This window comes from Bombina bombina, chromosome 12 (assembly GCF_027579735.1).
Source record: "Bombina bombina isolate aBomBom1 chromosome 12, aBomBom1.pri, whole genome shotgun sequence".
NCBI lineage: Eukaryota > Metazoa > Chordata > Amphibia > Anura > Bombinatoridae > Bombina > Bombina bombina.
The window spans coordinates 150235939-150261587 of NC_069510.1; the positions used below are offsets into that span (position 1 = coordinate 150235939).

General features: G+C 44.2%; 1 protein-coding gene across 1 annotated transcript in view; it reads right to left on the bottom strand.

The window, feature by feature from the left end:
* NEK6 (NIMA related kinase 6) overlaps positions 1–25649 on the bottom strand; it is a gene marked incomplete at its 5' end in the record, with an annotated part of 90981 nt that overhangs the window by 45262 nt on the left and 20070 nt on the right. The window contains 1 exon segment of the mRNA XM_053695834.1: positions 17122–17216. Coding sequence (XP_053551809.1) covers positions 17122–17216 — 95 coding nt within the window.

Consider the following 25649-nt stretch of genomic DNA (forward strand, 5'->3'; position numbering starts at 1 on the left):
TGTGCATGTGTATATGTGTAAGTACTGTATGTGTGCATGTGTATATGTGTGAGTACTGTATGTGTGCATGTGTATATGTGTGAGTACTGTATGTGTGCATGTGTATATGTGTGAGTACTGTATGTGTGCATGTGTATATGTGTGAGTACTTTATGTGTGCATGTGTATATGTGTGTGTACTGTATGTGTGCATGTGTATATGTGTGTGTACTGTATGTGTGCATGTGTATATGTGTAAGTACTGTATGTGTGCATGTGTATATGTGTAAGTACTGTATGTGTGCATGTGTATATGTGTGTGTACTGTATGTGTGCATGTGTATATGTGTGAGTACTGTATGTGTGCATGTGTATATGTGTAAGTACTGTATGTGTGCATGTGTATATGTGTGAGTACTGTATGTGTGCAAGTGTATATGTGTAAGTACTGTATGTGTGCATGTGTATATGTGTGAGTACTGTATGTGTGCATGTGTATATGTGTGAGTACTGTATGTGTGCATGTGTATATGTGTGAGTACTGTATGTGTGCATGTGTATATGTGTGAGTACTGTATGTGTGCATGTGTATATGTGTGAGTACTGTATGTGTGCATGTGTATATGTGTGTGTACTGTATGTGTGCATGTGTATATGTGTGAGTACTATATGTGTGCATGTGTATATGTGTGAGTACTGTATGTGTGCATGTGTATATGTGTGTATGTGTGCATGTGTATATGTGTGTGTACTGTATGTGTGCATGTGTACTGTATCTGTGCATGTGTATATGTGTGAGTACTGTATGTGTGCATGTGTATATGTGTGAGTACTGTATGTGTGCATGTGTATATGTGTGAGTACTGTATGTGTGCACATGTATATGTGAGTACTGTATGTGCGCATGTGTATATGTGTGTGTACTGTATGTGTGCATGTGTATATGTGTGAGTACTGTATGTGTGCATGTGTATATGTGTGTGTACTGTATGTGTGCATGTGTATGTGTGTAAGTACTGTATGTGTGCACGTGTATATGTGTGAGTACTGTATGTGTGCACATGTATATGTGAGTACTGTATGTGTGCATGTGTATAAGTGTGAGTACTGTATGTGTGCATGTGTATATGTGTGAGTACTGTATGTGTGCATGTGTATATGTGTGAGTACTGTATGTGTGCATGTGTATATGTGTGAGTACTGTATGTGTGCATGTGTATATTTGTGAGTACTGTATGTGTGCACATGTATATGTGAGTACTGTATGTGTGCATGTGTATATGTGTAAGTACTGTATGTGTGCACGTGTATATGTGTAAGTACTGTATGTGTGCACGTGTATATGTGTGAGTACTGTATGTGTGCACATGTATATGTGAGTACTGTATGTGTGCATGTGTATATGTGTGTGTACTGTATGTGTGCATGTGTATATGTGTGTGTACTGTATGTGTGCATGTGTATATGTGTGTGTACTGTATGTGTGCATGTGTATATGTGTGAGTACTGTATGTGTGCATGTGTATATGTGTGTGTACTGTATCTGTGCATGTGTATACAGTATGTGTGCATGTGTATATGTGTGAGTACTGTATGTGTGCATGTGTATATGTGTAAGTACTGTATGTGTGCATGTGTATATGTGTGAGTACTGTATGTGTGCATGTGTATATGTGTGAGTACTGTATGTGTGCATGTGTATATGTGTGAGTACTGTATGTGTGCATGTGTATATGTGTGAGTACTTTATGTGTGCATGTGTATATGTGTGTGTACTGTATGTGTGCATGTGTATATGTGTGTGTACTGTATGTGTGCATGTGTATATGTGTAAGTACTGTATGTGTGCATGTGTATATGTGTGAGTACTGTATGTGTGCATGTGTATATGTGTGTGTACTTTATGTGTGCATGTGTATATGTGTGAGTACTTTATGTGTGCATGTGTATATGTGTAAGTACTGTATGTGTGCACGTGTATATGTGTGAGTACTGTATGTGTGCACGTGTATATGTGTAAGTACTGTATGTGTGCATGTGTATATGTGTGTGTACTGTATGTGTGCATGTGTATATGTGTGAGTACTGTATGTGTGCATGTGTATATGTGTAAGTACTGTATGTGTGCATGTGTATATGTGTGTGTACTGTATGTGTGCATGTGTATATGTGTAAGTACTGTATGTGTGCATGTGTATATGTGTAAGTACTGTATGCATGCTTGTGTATATGTGTGTGTACTGTATGTGTGCATGTGTATATGTGTGTGTACTGTATGTGTGCATGTGTATATATGTGAGTACTGTATGTGTGCATGTGTATATGTGTAAGTACTGTATGTGTGCATGTGTATATGTGTGCATGTGTATGTGTGAGTACTGTATGTGTGCATATGTATATGTGTGAGTACTGTATGTGTGCATATGTATATGTGTGAGTACTGTATGTGTGCATATGTATATGTGTGTGTACTGTATGTGTGCATGTGTATATGTGTGCATGTGTATATGTGTGTGTACTGTATGTGTGCATATGTATATGTGTGTGTACTGTATGTGTGCATATGTATATGTGTGAGTACTGTATGTGTGCATGTGTATATGTGTGAGTACTGTATGTGTGCACATGTATATGTGTGTACTGTATGTGTGCATGTGTATAAGTGTGAGTACTGTATGTGTGCATGTGTATATGTGTGAGTACTGTATGTGTGCACATGTATATGTGAGTACTGTATGTGTGCATGTGTATATGTGTAAGTACTGTATGTGTGCATGTGTATATGTATAAGTACTGTATGTGTGCATGTGTATATGTGTGAGTACTGTATGTGTGCATGTGTATATGTGTGAGTACTGTATGTGTGCATGTGTATATGTGTGAGTACTGTATGTGTGCATGTGTATATCTGTGAGTACTGTATGTGTGCATGTGTATATGTGTGAGTACTGTATGTGTGCATGTGTATATGTGAGGTACGTATGTGTGCATGTGTTTGAGTACTGTATGTGTGCATGTGTATATATGTGAGTACTGTATGTGTGCATGTGTATATGTGTGAGTACTGTATGTGTGCATGTGTATATGTGTGTGTACTGTATGTGTGCATGTGTATATGTGTGAGTACTGTATGTGTGCATGTGTATATGTGTGAGTACTGTATGTGTGCATGTGTATATGTGTAAGTACTGTATGTGTGCATGTGTATATGTGTGTGTGTGTGTGTGTGTGTGTGCATGTGTATATGTGTGTGTACTGTATGTGTGCATGTGTATATGTGTGAGTACTGTATGTGTGCATGTGTATATGTGTAAGTACAGTATGTGTGCATGTGTATATGTGTGAGTACTGTATGTGTGCATGTGTATATGTGTGAGTACTGTATGTGTGCATGTGTATATGTGTGTGTACTGTATCTGTGCATGTGTATACAGTATGTGTGCATGTGTATATGTGTGTGTACTGTATGTGTGCATGTGTATATGTGTGAGTACTGTATGTGTGCATGTGTATATGTGTGTGTACTGTATGTGTGCATGTGTATGTGTGTAAGTACTGTATGTGTGCACGTGTATATGTGTGAGTACTGTATGTGTGCACATGTATATGTGAGTACTGTATGTGTGCATGTGTATATGTGTGAGTACTGTATGTGTGCATGTGTATATGTGTAAGTACTGTATGTGTGCATGTGTATATGTGTGAGTACTGTATGTGTGCACGTGTATATGTGTGAGTACTGTATGTGTGCACGTGTATATGTGTGTGTACTGTATGTGTGCATGTGTATATCTGTGAGTACTGTATGTGTGCATGTGTATATGTGTGAGTACTGTATGTGTGCATGTGTATATGTGTGTGTACTGTATGTGTGCATGTGTATATGTGTGTGTACTGTATGTGTGCATGTGTATATGTGTGAGTACTGTATGTGTGCATGTGTATATTTGTGAGTACTGTATGTGTGCACATGTATATGTGAGTACTGTATGTGTGCATGTGTATATGTGTAAGTACTGTATGTGTGCACGTGTATATGTGTAAGTACTGTATGTGTGCACGTGTATATGTGTGAGTACTGTATGTGTGCACATGTATATGTGAGTACTGTATGTGTGCATGTGTATATGTGTGTGTACTGTATGTGTGCATGTGTATATGTGTGTGTACTGTATGTGTGCATGTGTATATGTGTGTGTACAGTATGTGTGCATGTGTATATGTGTGAGTACTGTATGTGTGCATGTGTATATGTGTGTGTACTGTATCTGTGCATGTGTATACAGTATGTGTGCATGTGTATATGTGTGAGTACTGTATGTGTGCATGTGTATATGTGTGAGTACTGTATGTGTGCATGTGTATATGTGTGAGTACTGTATGTGTGCATGTGTATATGTGTGAGTACTGTATGTGTGCATGTGTATATGTGTGAGTACTTTATGTGTGCATGTGTATATGTGTGTGTACTGTATGTGTGCATGTGTATATGTGTGTGTACTGTATGTGTGCATGTGTATATGTGTAAGTACTGTATGTGTGCATGTGTATATGTGTGAGTACTGTATGTGTGCATGTGTATATGTGTGTGTACTTTATGTGTGCATGTGTATATGTGTGAGTACTTTATGTGTGCATGTGTATATGTGTAAGTACTGTATGTGTGCACGTGTATATGTGTGAGTACTGTATGTGTGCACGTGTATATGTGTAAGTACTGTATGTGTGCATGTGTATATGTGTGTGTACTGTATGTGTGCATGTGTATATGTGTGAGTACTGTATGTGTGCATGTGTATATGTGTGTGTACTGTATGTGTGCATGTGTATATGTGTGTGTACTGTATGTGTGCATGTGTATATGTGTGTGTACTGTATGTGTGCATGTGTATATATGTGAGTACTGTATGTGTGCATGTGTATATGTGTAAGTACTGTATGTGTGCATGTGTATATGTGTAAGTACTGTATGCATGCTTGTGTATATGTGTGTGTACTGTATGTGTGCATGTGTATATGTGTGTGTACTGTATGTGTGCATGTGTATATATGTGAGTACTGTATGTGTGCATGTGTATATGTGTAAGTATTGTATGTGTGCATGTGTATATGTGTGCATGTGTATATGTGTGAGTACTGTATGTGTGCATATGTATATGTGTGAGTACTGTATGTGTGCATATGTATATGTGTGTGTACTGTATGTGTGTATATGTGTGTGTACTGTATGTGTGCATGTGTATATGTGTGCATGTGTATATGTGTGTGTACTGTATGTGTGCATATGTATATGTGTGTGTACTGTATGTGTGTATATGTGTGAGTACTGTATGTGTGCATGTGTATATGTGTGTGTACTGTATGTGTGCATATGTATATGTGTGTGTACTGTATGTGTGCATATGTATATGTGTGAGTACTGTATGTGTGCATATGTATATGTGTGTGTACTGTATGTGTGCATATGTATATGTGTGTGTACTGTATGTGTGCATGTGTATATGTGTGCATGTGTATATGTGTGTGTACTGTATGTGTGCATATGTATATGTGTGTGTACTGTATGTGTGTATATGTGTGAGTACTGTATGTGTGCATGTGTATATGTGTGAGTACTGTATGTGTGCACATGTATATGTGTGTACTGTATGTGTGCATGTGTATAAGTGTGAGTACTGTATGTGTGCATGTGTATATGTGTGAGTACTGTATGTGTGCATGTGTATATGTGTAAGTACTGTATGTGTGCATGTGTATATGTGCAAGTACAGTATGTGTGCATGTGTATATGTGTGAGTACTGTATGTGTGCATGTGTATATGTATAAGTACTGTATGTGTGCATGTGTATATGTGTGAGTACTGTATGTGTGCATGTGTATATGTGTGAGTACTGTATGTGTGCATGTGTATATGTGTGAGTACTGTATGTGTGCATGTGTATATGTGTGAGTACTGTATGTGTGCATGTGTATATATGTGAGTACTGTATGTGTGCATGTGTATATGTGTGAGTACTGTATGTGTGCATGTGTATATGTGTGAGTACTGTATGTGTGCATGTGTATATGTGTGAGTACTGTATGTGTGCATGTGTATATGTGTAAGTACTGTATGTGTGCATGTGTATATGTGTAAGTACTGTATGTGTGCATGTGTATATGTGTGAGTACTGTATGTGTGCATATGTATATGTGTGTGTACTGTATGTGTGCATGTGTATATGTGTGCATGTGTATATGTGTGTGTACTGTATGTGTGCATATGTATATGTGTGTGTACTGTATGTGTGCATATGTATATGTGTGAGTACTGTATGTGTGCATGTGTATATGTGTGAGTACTGTATGTGTGCACATGTATATGTGTGTACTGTATGTGTGCATGTGTATAAGTGTGAGTACTGTATGTGTGCATGTGTATATGTGTGAGTACTGTATGTGTGCACATGTATATGTGAGTACTGTATGTGTGCATGTGTATATGTGTAAGTACTGTATGTGTGCATGTGTATATGTATAAGTACTGTATGTGTGCATGTGTATATGTGTGAGTACTGTATGTGTGCATGTGTATATGTGTGAGTACTGTATGTGTGCATGTGTATATGTGTGAGTACTGTATGTGTGCATGTGTATATCTGTGAGTACTGTATGTGTGCATGTGTATATGTGTGAGTACTGTATGTGTGCATGTGTATATGTGTGAGTACTGTATGTGTGCATGTGTATATGTGTGAGTACTGTATGTGTGCATGTGTATATATGTGAGTACTGTATGTGTGCATGTGTATATGTGTGAGTACTGTATGTGTGCATGTGTATATGTGTGTGTACTGTATGTGTGCATGTGTATATGTGTGAGTACTGTATGTGTGCATGTGTATATGTGTGAGTACTGTATGTGTGCATGTGTATATGTGTAAGTACTGTATGTGTGCATGTGTATATGTGTGTGTGTGTGTGTGTGTGTGTGTGTGCATGTGTATATGTGTGTGTACTGTATGTGTGCATGTGTATATGTGTGAGTACTGTATGTGTGCATGTGTATATGTGTAAGTACAGTATGTGTGCATGTGTATATGTGTGAGTACTGTATGTGTGCATGTGTATATGTGTGAGTACTGTATGTGTGCATGTGTATATGTGTGTGTACTGTATCTGTGCATGTGTATACAGTATGTGTGCATGTGTATATGTGTGTGTACTGTATGTGTGCATGTGTATATGTGTGTGTACTGTATGTGTGCATGTGTATGTGTGTAAGTACTGTATGTGTGCACGTGTATATGTGTGAGTACTGTATGTGTGCACATGTATATGTGAGTACTGTATGTGTGCATGTGTATATGTGTGAGTACTGTATGTGTGCATGTGTATATGTGTAAGTACTGTATGTGTGCATGTGTATATGTGTGAGTACTGTATGTGTGCACGTGTATATGTGTGAGTACTGTATGTGTGCACGTGTATATGTGTGTGTACTGTATGTGTGCATGTGTATATCTGTGAGTACTGTATGTGTGCATGTGTATATGTGTGAGTACTGTATGTGTGCATGTGTATATGTGTGTGTACTGTATGTGTGCATGTGTATATGTGTGTGTACTGTATGTGTGCATGTGTATATGTGTGAGTACTGTATGTGTGCATGTGTATATTTGTGAGTACTGTATGTGTGCACATGTATATGTGAGTACTGTATGTGTGCATGTGTATATGTGTAAGTACTGTATGTGTGCACGTGTATATGTGTAAGTACTGTATGTGTGCACGTGTATATGTGTGAGTACTGTATGTGTGCACATGTATATGTGAGTACTGTATGTGTGCATGTGTATATGTGTGTGTACTGTATGTGTGCATGTGTATATGTGTGTGTACTGTATGTGTGCATGTGTATATGTGTGTGTACTGTATGTGTGCATGTGTATATGTGTGAGTACTGTATGTGTGCATGTGTATATGTGTGTGTACTGTATCTGTGCATGTGTATACAGTATGTGTGCATGTGTATATGTGTGAGTACTGTATGTGTGCATGTGTATATGTGTAAGTACTGTATGTGTGCATGTGTATATGTGTGAGTACTGTATGTGTGCATGTGTATATGTGTGAGTACTGTATGTGTGCATGTGTATATGTGTGAGTACTGTATGTGTGCATGTGTATATGTGTGAGTACTGTATGTGTGCATGTGTATATGTGTGTGTACTGTATGTGTGCATGTGTATATGTGTGTGTACTGTATGTGTGCATGTGTATATGTGTAAGTACTGTATGTGTGCATGTGTATATGTGTGAGTACTGTATGTGTGCATGTGTATATGTGTGTGTACTTTATGTGTGCATGTGTATATGTGTGAGTACTTTATGTGTGCATGTGTATATGTGTAAGTACTGTATGTGTGCACGTGTATATGTGTGAGTACTGTATGTGTGCACGTGTATATGTGTAAGTACTGTATGTGTGCATGTGTATATGTGTGTGTACTGTATGTGTGCATGTGTATATGTGTGAGTACTGTATGTGTGCATGTGTATATGTGTGTGTACTGTATGTGTGCATGTGTATATGTGTGTGTACTGTATGTGTGCATGTGTATATGTGTGTGTACTGTATGTGTGCATGTGTATATATGTGAGTACTGTATGTGTGCATGTGTATATGTGTAAGTACTGTATGTGTGCATGTGTATATGTGTAAGTACTGTATGCATGCTTGTGTATATGTGTGTGTACTGTATGTGTGCATGTGTATATGTGTGTGTACTGTATGTGTGCATGTGTATATATGTGAGTACTGTATGTGTGCATGTGTATATGTGTAAGTATTGTATGTGTGCATGTGTATATGTGTGCATGTGTATATGTGTGAGTACTGTATGTGTGCATATGTATATGTGTGAGTACTGTATGTGTGCATATGTATATGTGTGTGTACTGTATGTGTGCATATGTATATGTGTGTGTACTGTATGTGTGCATGTGTATATGTGTGCATGTGTATATGTGTGTGTACTGTATGTGTGCATATGTATATGTGTGTGTACTGTATGTGTGTATATGTGTGAGTACTGTATGTGTGCATGTGTATATGTGTGTGTACTGTATGTGTGCATATGTATATGTGTGTGTACTGTATGTGTGCATATGTATATGTGTGAGTACTGTATGTGTGCATATGTATATGTGTGTGTACTGTATGTGTGCATATGTATATGTGTGTGTACTGTATGTGTGCATGTGTATATGTGTGCATGTGTATATGTGTGTGTACTGTATGTGTGCATATGTATATGTGTGTGTACTGTATGTGTGTATATGTGTGAGTACTGTATGTGTGCATGTGTATATGTGTGAGTACTGTATGTGTGCACATGTATATGTGTGTACTGTATGTGTGCATGTGTATAAGTGTGAGTACTGTATGTGTGCATGTGTATATGTGTGAGTACTGTATGTGTGCATGTGTATATGTGTAAGTACTGTATGTGTGCATGTGTATATGTGCAAGTACAGTATGTGTGCATGTGTATATGTGTGAGTACTGTATGTGTGCATGTGTATATGTATAAGTACTGTATGTGTGCATGTGTATATGTGTGAGTACTGTATGTGTGCATGTGTATATGTGTGAGTACTGTATGTGTGCATGTGTATATGTGTGAGTACTGTATGTGTGCATGTGTATATATGTGAGTACTGTATGTGTGCATGTGTATATGTGTGAGTACTGTATGTGTGCATGTGTATATGTGTGAGTACTGTATGTGTGCATGTGTATATGTGTGAGTACTGTATGTGTGCATGTGTATATGTGTAAGTACTGTATGTGTGCATGTGTATATGTGTAAGTACTGTATGTGTGCATGTGTATATGTGTGAGTACTGTATGTGTGCATGTGTATATATGTGAGTACTGTATGTGTGCATGTGTATATGTGTGAGTACTGTATGTGTGCATGTGTATATGTGTGAGTACTGTATGTGTGCACGTGTATTTTGTGTCCCAGTATATAAAAAATCCCGTGAGATTATGTAAGCAGGCGCCTCAGTGCGCTGATGAAGGAAATGTATGCTGGTCAGGCCGAGGTGGTACAATTTTATATTAAGGAACATAAACGTTATTTTCTCTCCTGATTTTCCCAGTTACATAAATAAAATTACAAATAAAAAATGCAGCAGTCCTGTCTGTAATGCACAGAGCGCCGTGAGCTGATCTATAATGTAGATGTATCTCACAAATCTGAGTGAAATTCCTGAGAATTGAGGGCGGAGGAGGAGGGAGTCTTCGGGCATTCCTACATATCCCTAATAAGTGTGTGTGATGCAGGGTTTGTGCGTTGTGACATTCTGATTAGTACAATTACAGCTGAATGACCAGATACCCTGATAAATGGGTCCACTACTTACATGGCTGGTCCAGACAAAATACCCTATTTCTGCCTTTTTGCTCAAATTGCTTGTCTTGTTAGTTCCGATAAAGCCTCAGCTCGTAGAGAAAGGGCAGTAAACTTTATTTATATCTCATCTGATTTATCTGGATGACAGAATCAGAGAAAACTAAGGGGGGCATCTAATTTGCAATGGCGGGGGAACTTCTTACAATACGAAGGAGTTTGTGGGGATGACAGGAATATAAAATAATAAATATTGCGTCAACGGACATGAACTTAAGTGACCTTGTGCTGTGCACAAAGCAAATGCATCCAGCGCTGAAGGTGTTAATCAGGCTCACAAGCCGTGCAACGCTTGTGATAATCAAATGTGCATTATTGACTGATAGACGAATACTGATGGGACCTTAATGCTGACATAATGAGGAAAAGCTCTCAGACAACTACTGCAGCAGATCACTGGTTTCAAAATCTTTTTCTTCTAAAACCATAAATAATTACTTGTCAGTTTCTGTGCATTATTTGGACAGAAATAAGCTTTACACGTGCACTCACGCACAGCTGCTTATACACGCGCACCAGCACTAGGGGTGGCACTCACATAGCAGGGAATTTAAGATCAGGGCTCATGTAGGTAAACGTATGATTAGTGTGGTACCATATCAACCATAGCTCTAGGGTACAAATCTTTAAAGGGCTATGAAACCCACATTTTTTTCTTTCATGATTTAAAAAGAGCAGCAATTTTGAAGCATCCTTGATTGTGCTTGCTGATTGGTGGCTACATTTAGCCACCAATCAGCAGGCACAACCCAGGTGCTGAACCAAAAAATGAGCCGGATCCTAAGCTTACATTCCTGCTTTTTCAAATAAAGATACCAAGAGAACTAAAAAAAATGATAATAGAAGTGAGTTAGAAAATTGTTTAAAATTGCTGCACTATCTAAATCATGAAATAAATAATTTGGGTTTCATATCCCTTTAAACCAAGGAGAAACACTTTACTTCTAACCCTCAATTCTTCATGTAAATGTAGAGAGAGCAGAGAATAGAATTGAGAATACAAACTTACTCCAAAGGTGAGCCTGATCTTTCCCTTATGTAGTGTTTCTCATGTGTTTGTCTAATTGTCAAGCACAACTAATCAATGGCCATAACTCTTGGGTCCAACCAAATCAAAACCACATAAAGCAATAGGTAAGGTAAAAAGTGCAGTCACATAATACTGGTAGAACTGTCTGGGTTTATGTGAAGAAGACCATTTGGCCATTTTACACAAGAACACAGTAGGGTCATCATTTACATAAGGTAGAATGAAGCCATAGATGAAGGCGTCTGGGTAAAGCCCTTTATAAATGAAGCCCTAGACTTGTGCTCTTATACCATTAAAAATGACAGAGAATTCGGCTAATTTTGAGAACTTCCAAGCCCTTCCTAGGTCCAAAATGGAGATAGAACACGCAATTGTTTCCAGATAAAATGTTAGTACTTTCATTACATTTGCTATATTTTGAATAGATTCTTTGGCATTTTTTGTATTTAAAAGAAAAAGGGAAACCTTAGTACTAACTAGAGAATTAGTATTCCGAGTATTAATAGGTTTTGCCAAAAGGGAAGCAGCTCTCAAATAAATTTAGACAAAAAAAAAAAAAAAAAATAGAAAATGAGGAAGACAAAGACACTAATTCTGAAACTTCTCGTCTGAAGATTGGAAGAATTTTTTTTAAATATGAATAATTATTTTTTCCAGCTTTGACAGTCTATTTTTGTATTAGAAAAACAAGGTGTCTCTGTGCTAAGAGAACCTATATTTACTTGCAGTCCAAAAGAAGAAAAGGCTAGAACGGCTCTGAAACACAAACTGGGCTTTATTCAATAAAAAAATAGTAATAACCACCAGGGGCTGCACAACATACAACAAATGTTATATACAGTAGAGCAGTGGTTCTTAACCAAAGTGAGCTCAAGGCCCGGTAAATTTTAGCTAGATATGTCCAGGGCCCGGTAGTTTTATATATATATATATAAAGTGAGCAGCAGGGGCGGGCTGATCAGCCAGGCAAATAGGACCTGGGCCGAGCAACCAGCAAGTAGGGGGGCCTACAAAAGGCATCTCCATGGATCCTGGTGCATTCCTTAAGCTGGAGTTTTCAGTTGCCCTATCAGTAACTAAGCAAATAAGTGTGGGTTTAGTGGGGCCCTGGCGGGGGGGTGTCGCTGTAAGGGCCATGGAGTGTGGGGTCTGGCCCTGGAGGTTGGGTGCCCTTTTTCTGGACCTTAATGTTGTGGGTCCTGGCTCTGGAGGTTGAGGGGCCTGTTGGGGGCAGGTCAGGGAGGCTACCATGTCCATTTGCATAACATTTAATACACTTTGGTCAGTATGAGACAGTGTTCCTGGGGCCTTGATTGGTCTCAATCTGCCCCTGGTGTGCAGTGGGAGCATGACAGGTCGGGGCCCACCAGCAGGGCTATCACGGCCCAGTACTGGGCCACGGCCCGGCTGTTGAGAAACCAGGCAGTAGAGAGCAACACACACCCCAAGCAAAGGACGCGTTTCGGGTTTCCCCGTACTCAGATAGTTGCATGCATGTATCAGACAAAATGTAATTATACACCTGGTGCTACAATTTGCTATGCTAATATCAAAGTCAATAACAAGGTCTTACACTAACTCGTGTTCCCTGCTAGGTTTATATATCCATCTGCTCTATGTGTGTATAAATTGTGATTATTGCTGTATAAACTCATAAGGAATCCTTAAAATAGCCTGCATATACCTTGTCTGGAGTGATACTAATGGAATGCCCATTAAAGTAGATACCTGATATTGTTGTCCTAAAAGCAAGTAAAGGCTGCAAATATACTCTTTATCTGATATAATTATAGATATTAGAATAAACCCTTAAATGCAAACATTATTATTAAACATCTGCACTACGTAAACCAATTGTTAGTGATGGTAAGGAATGGTAATAAAGTCAGATTAAGGCTATTAACAACATAAGCTGTGTAAGTTAGTTGTAAGCAAATTACCTCAACACTTTAATAAACTTAAAACCTGAAGGCTCGCCGGAAACAAGAGGCATCAAGTTCTATACGGAGCTTGAAGATTGAATAGCCAGCTAACCGAGTGTGATTACATAACGGATGTTAAAAATATTGCTTAAATTGATTGCATGATATGTTGAAAAATAACGAATGGTCAGTTTGATACTTTCATTGAACAACAGTATGAATGTATGTGGGATACAGTTAGAAATCGTCCGACTGGGTTCAATCACAGCGGAATGCAGGAAGGAGGTCGGCTTTGAGCGCATCGGCCTCTATTTATCAAGCTGTCTACTTACCTGCATTCGACGGCCCCAATACGCTCGCCTAAGTTCGCCTAACATCCCCGCCGCGGACCTGAATATGTTCGCCAAATTTATCAAGAAAGCTGTCAAAAAGCCACGCACAAAGTACGGTGCGATGAGCAGCGGACTGTTGTTAACTAACAGTCATCGATCTTGCTTATTCGCAGCTTTCTTGCTATACTGTCACTTAGCACCCACACTATACTGTTTACCCCCTAAACCGCCGCTCCCGGAGCCCCCCGCAACTAAAGTTATTAACCCCTAAACTGCCGCTCCCGGACCCCGCCACAACTCTAATAAATATATTAAACCCCAAACCGCCGCTCCCGGAGCCCCCCGCAACTAAAGTTATTAACCCCTAATCTGCCGCCCCCTATACCGCCGCCACCTACATAAAGTTATTAACCCCTATCCTGCCGATCCCGGACCCCGCCGCAACTAAATAAATTGTTTAACCCCTAAAGCGCCGCTCCCGGAGCCCACCGCCACCTATATTATATTTATTAACCCCTAATCTGCCCCCCCTACACCGCCACCACTATAATAAAGTTATTAACCCCTAAACCTAAGTCTAACCCTAACCCCCACTAACTTAAATATAATTTAAATACATCTAAATAAAATAACTATAATTAAATAAAAAATCAGCCAATAGGATTGAAGTTAAATCCTATTGGCTGATCCAATTAGCCAATAGGATTTTGCTTGCATTCTATTGGCTGTTTCAATCAGCCAATAGAATGCAAGCTCAATCCTATTGGCTGATTGGATCAGCCAATAGGATTTTTCCTGCCTTAATTCCGATTGGCTGATAGAATCTTATCAGCCAATCGGTATTCAAGGGACGCCATCTTGGATGACGTAATTTAAAGGAACCTTCATTCTTCGTTAGGGCGTCGATGGAAGAGGATGCTCCGTGTCGGATGGATTGAAGATGGACCCGCTCCACTCCGGATGGATGAAGATAGAAGATGCCGTCTGGAGGTATTCTTCTGCCCGGATCGGATGAAGACTTCTCCCCCTCTGAAGGTGAAGACAGCTCAAGGTAGGGTGATCTTCAGGGGGTTAGTGTTAGTTTTTTTAAGGGGGTTTGGGTGGGTTTTAGAGTAGGGTTAGGTGTGTGGGTGGTGGGTTTTAATGTTGGGGGTGGTTGTATTTCTTTTTTTTACAGGTAAAAGAGCTGATTACTTTGGGGCAATACCCCGCAAAAAGCCCTTTTAAGGGCTATTTGTAATTTAGTATAGGGTAGGGAATTTTATTATTTTGGGGGCTTTCTTATTTTATTAGGGGGCTTAGATTAGGTGTAATTAGTTTAAAATTATTTTATTTTTTATTTTCTGTAATTTAGGGGGGGGTTGTACTTTATTTTATTTTATTTAATTGTAGGTAATTGTAGTTAATTAATTTAATTTATTTAATTGTAGTGTTAGGTGTAATTGTAACTTAGGATTTATTTTACAGGTACTTTTGTATTTATTTTAACTAGGTAGTTATTAAATAGTTGATAACTATTGTACCTAGTTAAAATAAATACAAAGTTGCCTATAAAATAAAAATAAATCCTAAAATAGCTACAATGTAATTATTAATTATATTGTAGCTATCTTAGGGTTTATTTTATAGGTAAGTATTTAGTTATAAATAAGAATAATTTAGTTAATAATAGTAAATTTATTTAGATTAATTTAATAATATTTAAGTTAGGGGGTGTTAGGGTTAGACTTAGGTTTAGGGGTTAATAAAATTAATATAGTGGTGGCGGTGTAGGGGGGCAGATTAGAGGTTAATAAATATAATGTAGGTGGCGTCAGGGTCCGGGAGCGGCGGTTTAGGGGTTAATAACTTTATTTAGTTGCGGCGGGGTCCGGGAGCGGCAGTTTAGAGGTTAATAACTTTATTTAGTTGCGGCGGGGTCCGGGAGCGGCGGTTTATGGGTTAATAAGTTTATTATAGTGGCGGTGGGCTCCGGGAGCGGTGGTTTAGGAGTATAATGTAGGTGGCGGCGGTGTAGGGGGGGGCAGATTATGGGTGTTTAGACTCGGGGTACATGTTAGGGTGTTAGGTGTAGACATTTCCCATAGGAATCAATGGGATATCGGGCAGCAGCGAACATAAGCTTTCGCTGCTGTCAGACTCCCATTGATTCCTATGGCATCCGCCACCTCCAGGGCGGCGGATTGAAAACCAGGTACGCTGGGCCGGAAAAGTGGCGAGCGTACCTGGTAGGATCTTGATAACTTCCAAAAGTAGTCAGATTGTGCCTAACTTGCGTTCGGAACATCTGGAGTGACGTAACCATCGATCTGTGTCGGACTGAGTCCGGCGGATCGTATGTTACATCACAACATTCTACTTTTGCCGGTCTCTAGCCTTTGATAACTAAGGCGAATCAGGCTTGCCACAAATACGCTGCGGAATCCCAGTGTATTTGTGGTTGACAGCTTGATAAATAGAGGCCATAGACTCTTTGTATGTATTCCATATGAATAAGCCTGCATGTATACATATTCCTATATGCTGATAGTACCACAGTCTCTCATAGCTCACGCAGTCCTGTTTCAATTTAGCAGCTGACTTCTAGGCTACCATAATAATAGTGGATGTGAAATACCCCCTATGTCCTAGGAGTCATAGCTGTAATTTTAAATGTTTGCCTCATAGACTAACACCCTACAAGACGCACAAACCCGATCGCGGTTATTTAAACGTACAAATACAGAAGCGGCCAGATGCGCTAACTAACGCTTCCTTTTTTGCTTTTAATCTTAGCTGTGTACTTGCAAGCGAGTGCTAGATTTCCTCTGTGTGTTGTGAAAATTTGTTTTGTAATCGTCCCTATGGGCTTTGCACCCATACTTGTCTGGGACTAACTGTCTGGGGCTCTGAGGACTGTGCAGCTACCCAGGGCTGTGCATTTCCCAGGGTCACATGATGTGTACCGCACAGTCCACCTCCGGGTTTTATATATATATTTATATACAGTATATATATTATGTTAAAGCCCTTTCCCTGCCTTTCTTTTCTTTCTAACACCTGATACCTCATATCTTTGAGCCCTTATAACTTTTTAATACTTTTTTTTTACAATAATTTTTATCAGGCAGTGTTAATATGAGTGTAACTGTTCTGTTAAATATATTTTTGATATGATTTATGCAACTTTCTTGTCTCCAGGACATTTAGCCACCAATCAGCTAGCGCTACCCAGGTGCTGAACCAAAAATGGGCTGGCTCCTATGCTTACATTCCTGCTTTTTCAAATAAAGATACAAAGAGAATGAAGAACATTTGATAATAGGAGTAAATTAGAAAGAAGCTTAAAATTGCTGCTCTATCTGAATCCTGAAAAAAATGTTTGGGTTTAATATCCGTTTAATGTCAGGATACTCACCTCATATAACAAGCAGCCCAGGGACCAGATGTCAGACTTAAAGTTGTATCCGTTCTCATGTATTCTCTCTGGGGACATATAATATGGTGTGCCCACTGAAATAAAAGTAGATAGACATTATTTGCCACTCCCTTCTTAGACAGCCATCACCGCCTACTCCCTGATCAGACAGCCATCACCGCCTACTCCCTGATCAGACAGCCATCACCGTCTACTCCCTGATCAGACAGCCATCACCGCTTACTCCCTGATCAGACAGCCATCACCGCCTACTTCCTGATCAGACAGCCATCACCGCCTACTTCCTGATCAGACAGCCATCACCACCTACTTCCTGATCAGACAGCCATCACCGCCTACTTCCTGATCAGACAGCCATCACCGCCTACTCCCTGATCAGACAGCCATCACCGCCTACTCCCTGATCAGACAGCCATCACCGCCTACTCCCTGATCAGACAGCCATCACCGCCTACTTCCTGATCAGACAGCCATCACCGCCTACTCCCTGATCAGACAGCCATCACCGCCTACTCCCTGCTCAGACAGCCATCACCGCCTACACCCTGCTCAGACAGCCATCACAGCCTACACACTGCTCAGATAGCCATCACCGCCTACACCCTGCTCAGACAGCCATCACCGCCTACTTCCTGCTCAGACAGCCATCACCGCCTACTTCCTGCTCAGACAGCCATCACCGCCTACTCCCTGCTAAGACAGCCATCACCGCCTACACCCTGCTCAGACAGCCATCACCGCCTACTTCCTGATCAGACAGCCATCACCGCCTACTTCCTGATCAGACAGCCATCACCGCCTACTTCCTGCTCAGACAGCCATCACCGCCTACTCCCTGATCAGACAGCTATCACCGCCTACTCCCTGATCAGACAGCTATCACCGCCTACTTCCTGATCAGACAGCCATCACCGCCTACTCCCTGCTCAGACAGCCATCACCGCCTACTTCCTGATCAGACAGCCATCACCGCCTACTTCCTGATCAGACAGCCATCACCGCCTACTTCCTGCTCAGACAGCCTTCACCGCCTACACCCTGCTCAGACAGCCATAACCGCCTACTCCCTGCTCAGACAGCCATCACCGCCTACTTCCTGCTCATACAGCCATCACTGCCTACTCCCTGATCAGACAGCCATCACCGCCTACTTCCTGCTCAGACAGCCATCACCGCCTACTTCCTGATCAGACAGCCATCACCGCCTACTCCCTGCTCAGACAGCCATCACCGCCTACTTCCTGATCAGACAGCCATCCCCGCCTACTCCCTGATCAGACAGCCATCACCGCCTACTTCCTGATCAGACAGCCATCACCGCCTACACCCTGCTCAGACAGCCATCAGCCGCCTACTTCCTGCTCAGACAGCCATCACCGCCTACTTCCTGCTCAGACAGCCATCACCGCCTACACCCTGCTCAGACAGCCATCACCGCCTACACCCTGCTCAGACAGCCATCACCGCCTACTTCCTGCTCAGACAGCCATCACCGCCTACTCCCTGATCAGACAGCCATCACCGCCTACACCCTGCTCAGACAGCCATCACCGCCTACTTCCTGATCAGACAGCCATCACCGCCTACTCCCTGATAAGACAGCCATCAGTTCCTCCACCCTGCTCAGACAGCCATCACCTCCTACACCCTGCTCAGACAGCCATCACCGCCTACACCCTGCTCAGACAGCCATCACCTCCTACACCCTGCTCAGACAGCCATCACCGTTTACTTCCTGCTCAGACAGCCATCACCACCTACTCCCTGATCAGACAGCCATCCCCACCTACTCCCTGATCAGAAAGCCATCACCGCCTACACCCTGCTCAGACAGCCATCACTGCCTACTCCCTGATCAGACAGCCATCACCGCCTACTCCCTGATCAGACAGCCATCACCGCCTACTCCCTGATCAGACAGCCATCACCGCCTACTTCCTGCTCAGACAGCCATCACCGCCTACTCCCTGCTAAGACAGCCATCACCGCCTACACCCTGCTCAGACAGCCATCACCGCCTACTTCCTGATCAGACAGCCATAACCGCCTACTTCCTGATCAGACAGCCATCACCGCCTACTTCCTGCTCAGACAGCCATCACCGCCTACTCCCTGATCAGACAGCTATCACCGCCTACTCCCTGATCAGACAGCCATCCCCGCCTACTCCCTGATCAGAAAGCCATCACCGCCTACACCCTGCTCAGACAGCCATCACTGCCTACTCCCTGATCAGACAGCCATCACCGCCTACTCCCTGATCAGACAGCCATCACCGCCTACTCCCTGATCAGACAGCCATCACCGCCTACTTCCTGCTCAGACAGCCATCACCGCCTACTCCCTGCTAAGACAGCCATCACCGCCTACACCCTGCTCAGACAGCCATCACCGCCTACTTCCTGATCAGACAGCCATCACCGCCTACTTCCTGATCAGACAGCCATCACCGCCTACTTCCTGCTCAGACAGCCATCACCGCCTACTCCCTGATCAGACAGCTATCACCGCCTACTTCCTGATCAGACAGCCATCACCGCCTACTCCCTGCTCAGACAGCCATCACCGCCTACTTCCTGATCAGACAGCCATCACCGCCTACTTCCTGATCAGACAGCCATCACCGCCTACTTCCTGCTCAGACAGCCATCACCGCCTACACCCTGCTCAGACAGCCATAACCGCCTACTCCCTGCTCAGACAGCCATCACCGCCTACTTCCTGCTCATACAGCCATCACTGCCTACTCCCTGATCAGACAGCCATCACCGCCTACTTCCTGCTCAGACATCCATCACCGCCTACTTCCTGATCAGACAGCCATCACCGCCTACTCCCTGCTCAGACAGCCATCACCGCCTACTTCCTGATCAGACAGCCATCCCCGCCTACTCCCTGATCAGACAGCCATCACCGCCTACTTCCTGATCAGACAGCCATCACCGCCTACACCCTGCTCAGACAGCCATCACCGCCTACTTCCTGCTCAGACAGCCATCACCGCCTACTTCCTGCTCAGACAGCCATCACCGCCTACACCCTGCTCAGACAGCCATCACGCCTACTTCCTGCTCAGACAGCCATCACCGCCTACTCCCTGATCAGACAGCCATCACCGCCTACACCCTGCTCAGACAGCCATCACCGCCTACTTCCTGATCAGACAGCCATCACCGCCTACTCCCTGATAAGACAGCCATCAGTTCCTCCACCCTGCTCAGACAGCCATCACCTCCTACACCCTGCTCAGACAGCCATCACCGCCTACACCCTGCTCAGACAGCCATCACCTCCTACACCCTGCTCAGACAGCCATCACCGTTTACTTCCTGCTCAGACAGCCATCACCACCTACTCCCTGATCAGACAGCCATCCCCACCTACTCCCTGATCAGAAAGCCATCACCGCCTACACCCTGCTCAGACAGCCATCACTGCCTACTCCCTGATCAGACAGCCATCACCGCCTACTCCCTGATCAGACAGCCATCACCGCCTACTCCCTGATCAGACAGCCATCACCGCCTACTCCCTGATCAGACAGCCATCACCGCCTACACCCTGATCAGACAGCCATCACCGCCTACTCCCTGATCAGACAGCCATCACCGCCTACACCCTGCTCAGACAGCCATCACCGCCTACTTCCTGATCAGACAGCCATCACCACCTACACCCTGATCAGACAGCCATCACCGCCTACTTCCTGATCAGACAGCCATCACCGCCTACACCCTGATCAGAAAGCCATCACCACCTACTCCCTGATCAGACACCCATCACCGCCTACACCCTGATCAGACAGCCATCACCACCTACTCCCTGATCAGACAGCCATCACAGCCTACTTCCTGCTCAGACAGCCATCACCGCCTACTCCCTGATCAGACAGCCATCACCGCCTACTCCCTGATCAGACAGCCATCACCGCCTACTCCCTGATCAGACAGCCATCACCGCCTACTCCCTGATCAGACAGCCATCACCGCCTACTCCCTGATCAGAAAGCCATCACCGCCTACTCCATGCTCAGACATCCATCACCGCCTACTCCCTGATCAGACAGCCATCACCGCCTACTCCCTGATCAGACAGCCATCACCGCTCACTCCCTGATTAAACAGCCATCACTGCCTACTCCCTGATCAGACAGCCATCACCGCCTACTCCCTGATCAGACAGCCATCACCGCCTACTCCCTGATCAGACAGCCATCACCGCCTACTCCCTGAACAGACAGCCATCACCGCTCACTCCCTGATTAAACAGCCATCATCGCTCACTACCTGATCAGACAGGCATCACCGCTCACTCCCTGATTAGACAGTCATCACTGCCTACTCCCTGATCAGACAGCCATCACCGCCTACTCCCTGATCAGACAGCCATCACCGCCCACTCCCTGATCAGACAGCCATCACTGCCTACTCCCTGATCAGACAGCCATAACCGCCTACACCCTGATCAGACAACCATCACCGCCTACTCCCTGCTCAGACAGCCATCACCGCCTACTTCCTGATCAGACAGCCATCACCACCTACACCCTGATCAGACAGCCATCACCGCCTACTTCCTGATCAGACAGCCATCACCGCCTACACCCTGATCAGAAAGCCATCACCGCCTACTCCCTGATCAGACAGCCATCACCGCCTACACCCTGATCAGACAGCCATCACCACCTACTCCCTGATCAGACAGCCATGACAGCCTACTTCCTGCTCAGACAGCCATCACCGCCTACTCCCTGATCAGACAGCCATCACCGCCTACTCCCTGATCAGACAGCCATCACCGCCTACTCCCTGATCAGACAGTCATCACCGCCTACTCCCTGATCAGACAGCCATCACTGCCTACACCCTGATCAGACAGCCATCACCGCCTACTCCCTGATCAGACAGCCATCACCGCCTACACCCTGCTCAGACAGCCATCACCGCCTACTTCCTGATCAGACAGCCATCACCACCTACACCCTGATCAGACAGCCATCACCGCCTACTTCCTGATCAGACAGCCATCACCGCCTACACCCTGATCAGAAAGCCATCACCACCTACTCCCTGATCAGACAGCCATCACCGCCTACACCCTGATCAGACAGCCATCACCACCTACTCCCTGATCAGACAGCCATCACAGCCTACTTCCTGCTCAGACAGCCATCACCGCCTACTCCCTGATCAGACAGCCATCACCGCCTACTCCCTGATCAGACAGCCATCACCGCCTACTCCCTGATCAGACAGCCATCACCGCCTACTCCCTGATCAGAAAGCCATCACCGCCTACTCCATGCTCAGACATCCATCACCGCCTACTCCCTGATCAGACAGCCATCACCGCCTACTCCCTGATCAGACAGCCATCACCGCTCACTCCCTGATTAAACAGCCATCACTGCCTACTCCCTGATCAGACAGCCATCACCGCCTACTCCCTGATCAGACAGCCATCACCGCCTACTCCCTGATCAGACAGCCATCACCGCCTACTCCCTGAACAGACAGCCATCACCGCTCACTCCCTGATTAAACAGCCATCATCGCTCACTACCTGATCAGACAGGCATCACCGCTCACTCCCTGATTAGACAGTCATCACTGCCTACTCCCTGATCAGACAGCCATCACCGCCTACTCCCTGATCAGACAGCCATCACCGCCCACTCCCTGATCAGACAGCCATCACCGCCTACTCCCTGATCAGACAGCCATCACCGCCTACACCCTGATCAGACAACCATCACCGCCTACTCCCTGCTCAGACAGCCATCACCGCCTACTTCCTGATCAGACAGCCATCACCACCTACACCCTGATCAGACAGCCATCACCGCCTACTTCCTGATCAGACAGCCATCACCGCCTACACCCTGATCAGAAAGCCATCACCGCCTACTCCCTGATCAGACAGCCATCACCGCCTACACCCTGATCAGACAGCCATCACCACCTACTCCCTGATCAGACAGCCATGACAGCCTACTTCCTGCTCAGACAGCCATCACCGCCTACTCCCTGATCAGACAGCCATCACCGCCTACTCCCTGATCAGACAGCCATCACCGCCTACTCCCTGATCAGAAAGCCATCACCGCCTACTCCATGCTCAGACATCCATCACCGCCTACTCCCTGATCAGACAGCCATCACCACCTACTCCCTGATCAGACAGCCATCACCACCTACTCCCTGATCAGACAGCCATCACCGCTCACTCCCTGATTAAACAGCCATCACTGCCTACTCCCTGATCAGACAGCCATCACCGCCTACTCCCTGATCAGACAGCCATCACCGCCTACTCCCTGATCAGACAGCCATCACCGCCTACTCCCTGAACAGACAGCCATCACCGCTCACTCCCTGATTAAACAGCCATCATCGCTCACTACCTGATCAGACAGGCATCACCGCTCACTCCCTGATTAGACAGTCATCACTGCCTACTCCCTGATCAGACAGCCATCACCGCCTACTCCCTGATCAGACAGCCATCACCGCCCACTCCCTGATCAGACAGCCATCACCGCTCACTCCCTGATCAGACAGACATCACTGCTCACTCCATGCTCAGACAGGCATTACTGCTCACTCCCTGCTCAGACAGAGATCACTGCTCACTCCCTGATCAGACAGACATCACTGCTCACTCCCTGATCAGACAGACATCACTGCTCACTCCCTGATCAGACAGCAATCAATGCTCACTCCCTGATCAGACAGAGATCACTGCTCACTCTCTGATCAGACAGACATCACTGCACACTCCCTGATCAGACAGACATCAATGCTCACTCCCTGATCAGACAGAGATCACTGCTTACTCCCTGATAAGACAAACATCACTGCTTACTCCTGATCAGACAGGAATTACTGCTTACTCCCTGATCAGACAGACATCAATGCTCACTCCCTGATCAGACAGACATCAATGCTCACTCCCTGATCAGACAGACATCACTGCACACTCCCTGATCAGACAGCCATCAATGCTCACTCCCTGATCAGACAGACATCACTGCTCACTTCCTGATCAGACAGACATCAATGTTCACTCCCTGATCAGACAGACATCACTGCTCACTCCCTGATCAGACAGACATCACTGCTCACTCCCTGATCAGACAGACATCACTGCTCACTCCCTGATCAGACAGACATCCCTGCTCACTCCCTGATCAGACAGACATTGATGCTCACTCCCTGATCAGACAGAAATTGATGCTCACTCCCTGATCAGACAGACATCACTGCTCACTCCCTGATCAGACATCACTGCTTACTCCCTGATCAGACAGACATCACTGCTTACTCCCTGATCACAGACATCACTGCTTACTCCATGATCAGACAGACATCACCGCTCACTCTCTGATCAGACAGACATCACTGCTCACTCCCTGATCAGACAGACATCACTGCTCACTCCCTGATCAGACAGACATCACTGCTTACTCCATGATCAGAAAGACATCAATGCTGACTCCCTGATCAGACAGATATCAATGCTCACTCCCTGATCAGGCAGACATCACTGCTCACTCCCTGATCAGACAGACATCACTGCTCACGCCACGATCAGACCAACATCACTGCTCACTCCACGATCAGACAGATATCACTGCTCACTCCCTGATCAGACAGACATCACTGATCACTCCCTGATCAGACAGACATCACTGCTTACTCCATGATCAGAAAGATATCACTGCTTACTCCCTGATCAGACAGACATCACTGCTCACTCCCTGATCAGACAGACATCACTGCTTACTCCATGATCAAAAAGACATCAATGCTCACTCCACGATCAGACAGGCATCGATGCTTACTCCCTGGGACCCAGGAATTTCATCATTATAAACTCAAATTTATGTGAAACTTGTATCCCTCAGATGGTAACTCTAACAACAAAATCTGAAGTAATATTATGATTGTATGTTTCACGGCTGGGACATAGGACATATGCCAGCTAAAGAGGTGGTGGCATCAGGTGGGTGGAGTATAATTATTTGGTTGTAAAAAAAAACCAAAAACATCATTTATGATTACCATATAAATTCTCTTCCTTCCTGGCAGGGAGGGTCCACAACTTCATTCCTTACTGTTGGGAAATACAACACCTGGCCACCAGGAGTAGGCAAAGACACCCCAGCCAAAGGCTTAAATATCCCTCCCTCTTTCCCTATCTCCCAGTCATTCTGCCGAGGTAACAAGGAAAAGTAGGAGAAACATCAGGGTACAAAAGGTGCAAGAAGAAATAATATAAAAATGGGGGCCGCCCATCGAAAAAATATATTACGGGTGGGGTTTTGGACTCTCCCTGCCAGGAAGGAAAGGAATTTATCTGGTAAGCATAAATTATGTTTTCCTTCCATAGGCAGGGAGAGTCCACGACTTCATTCCTTACTGTTGGGAAAACTATACCCAAGCTCCAGAGGACACTGAATGAATAACGGGTGGAGGCGGACCCTATTCTGAGAGCACCACAGCCTG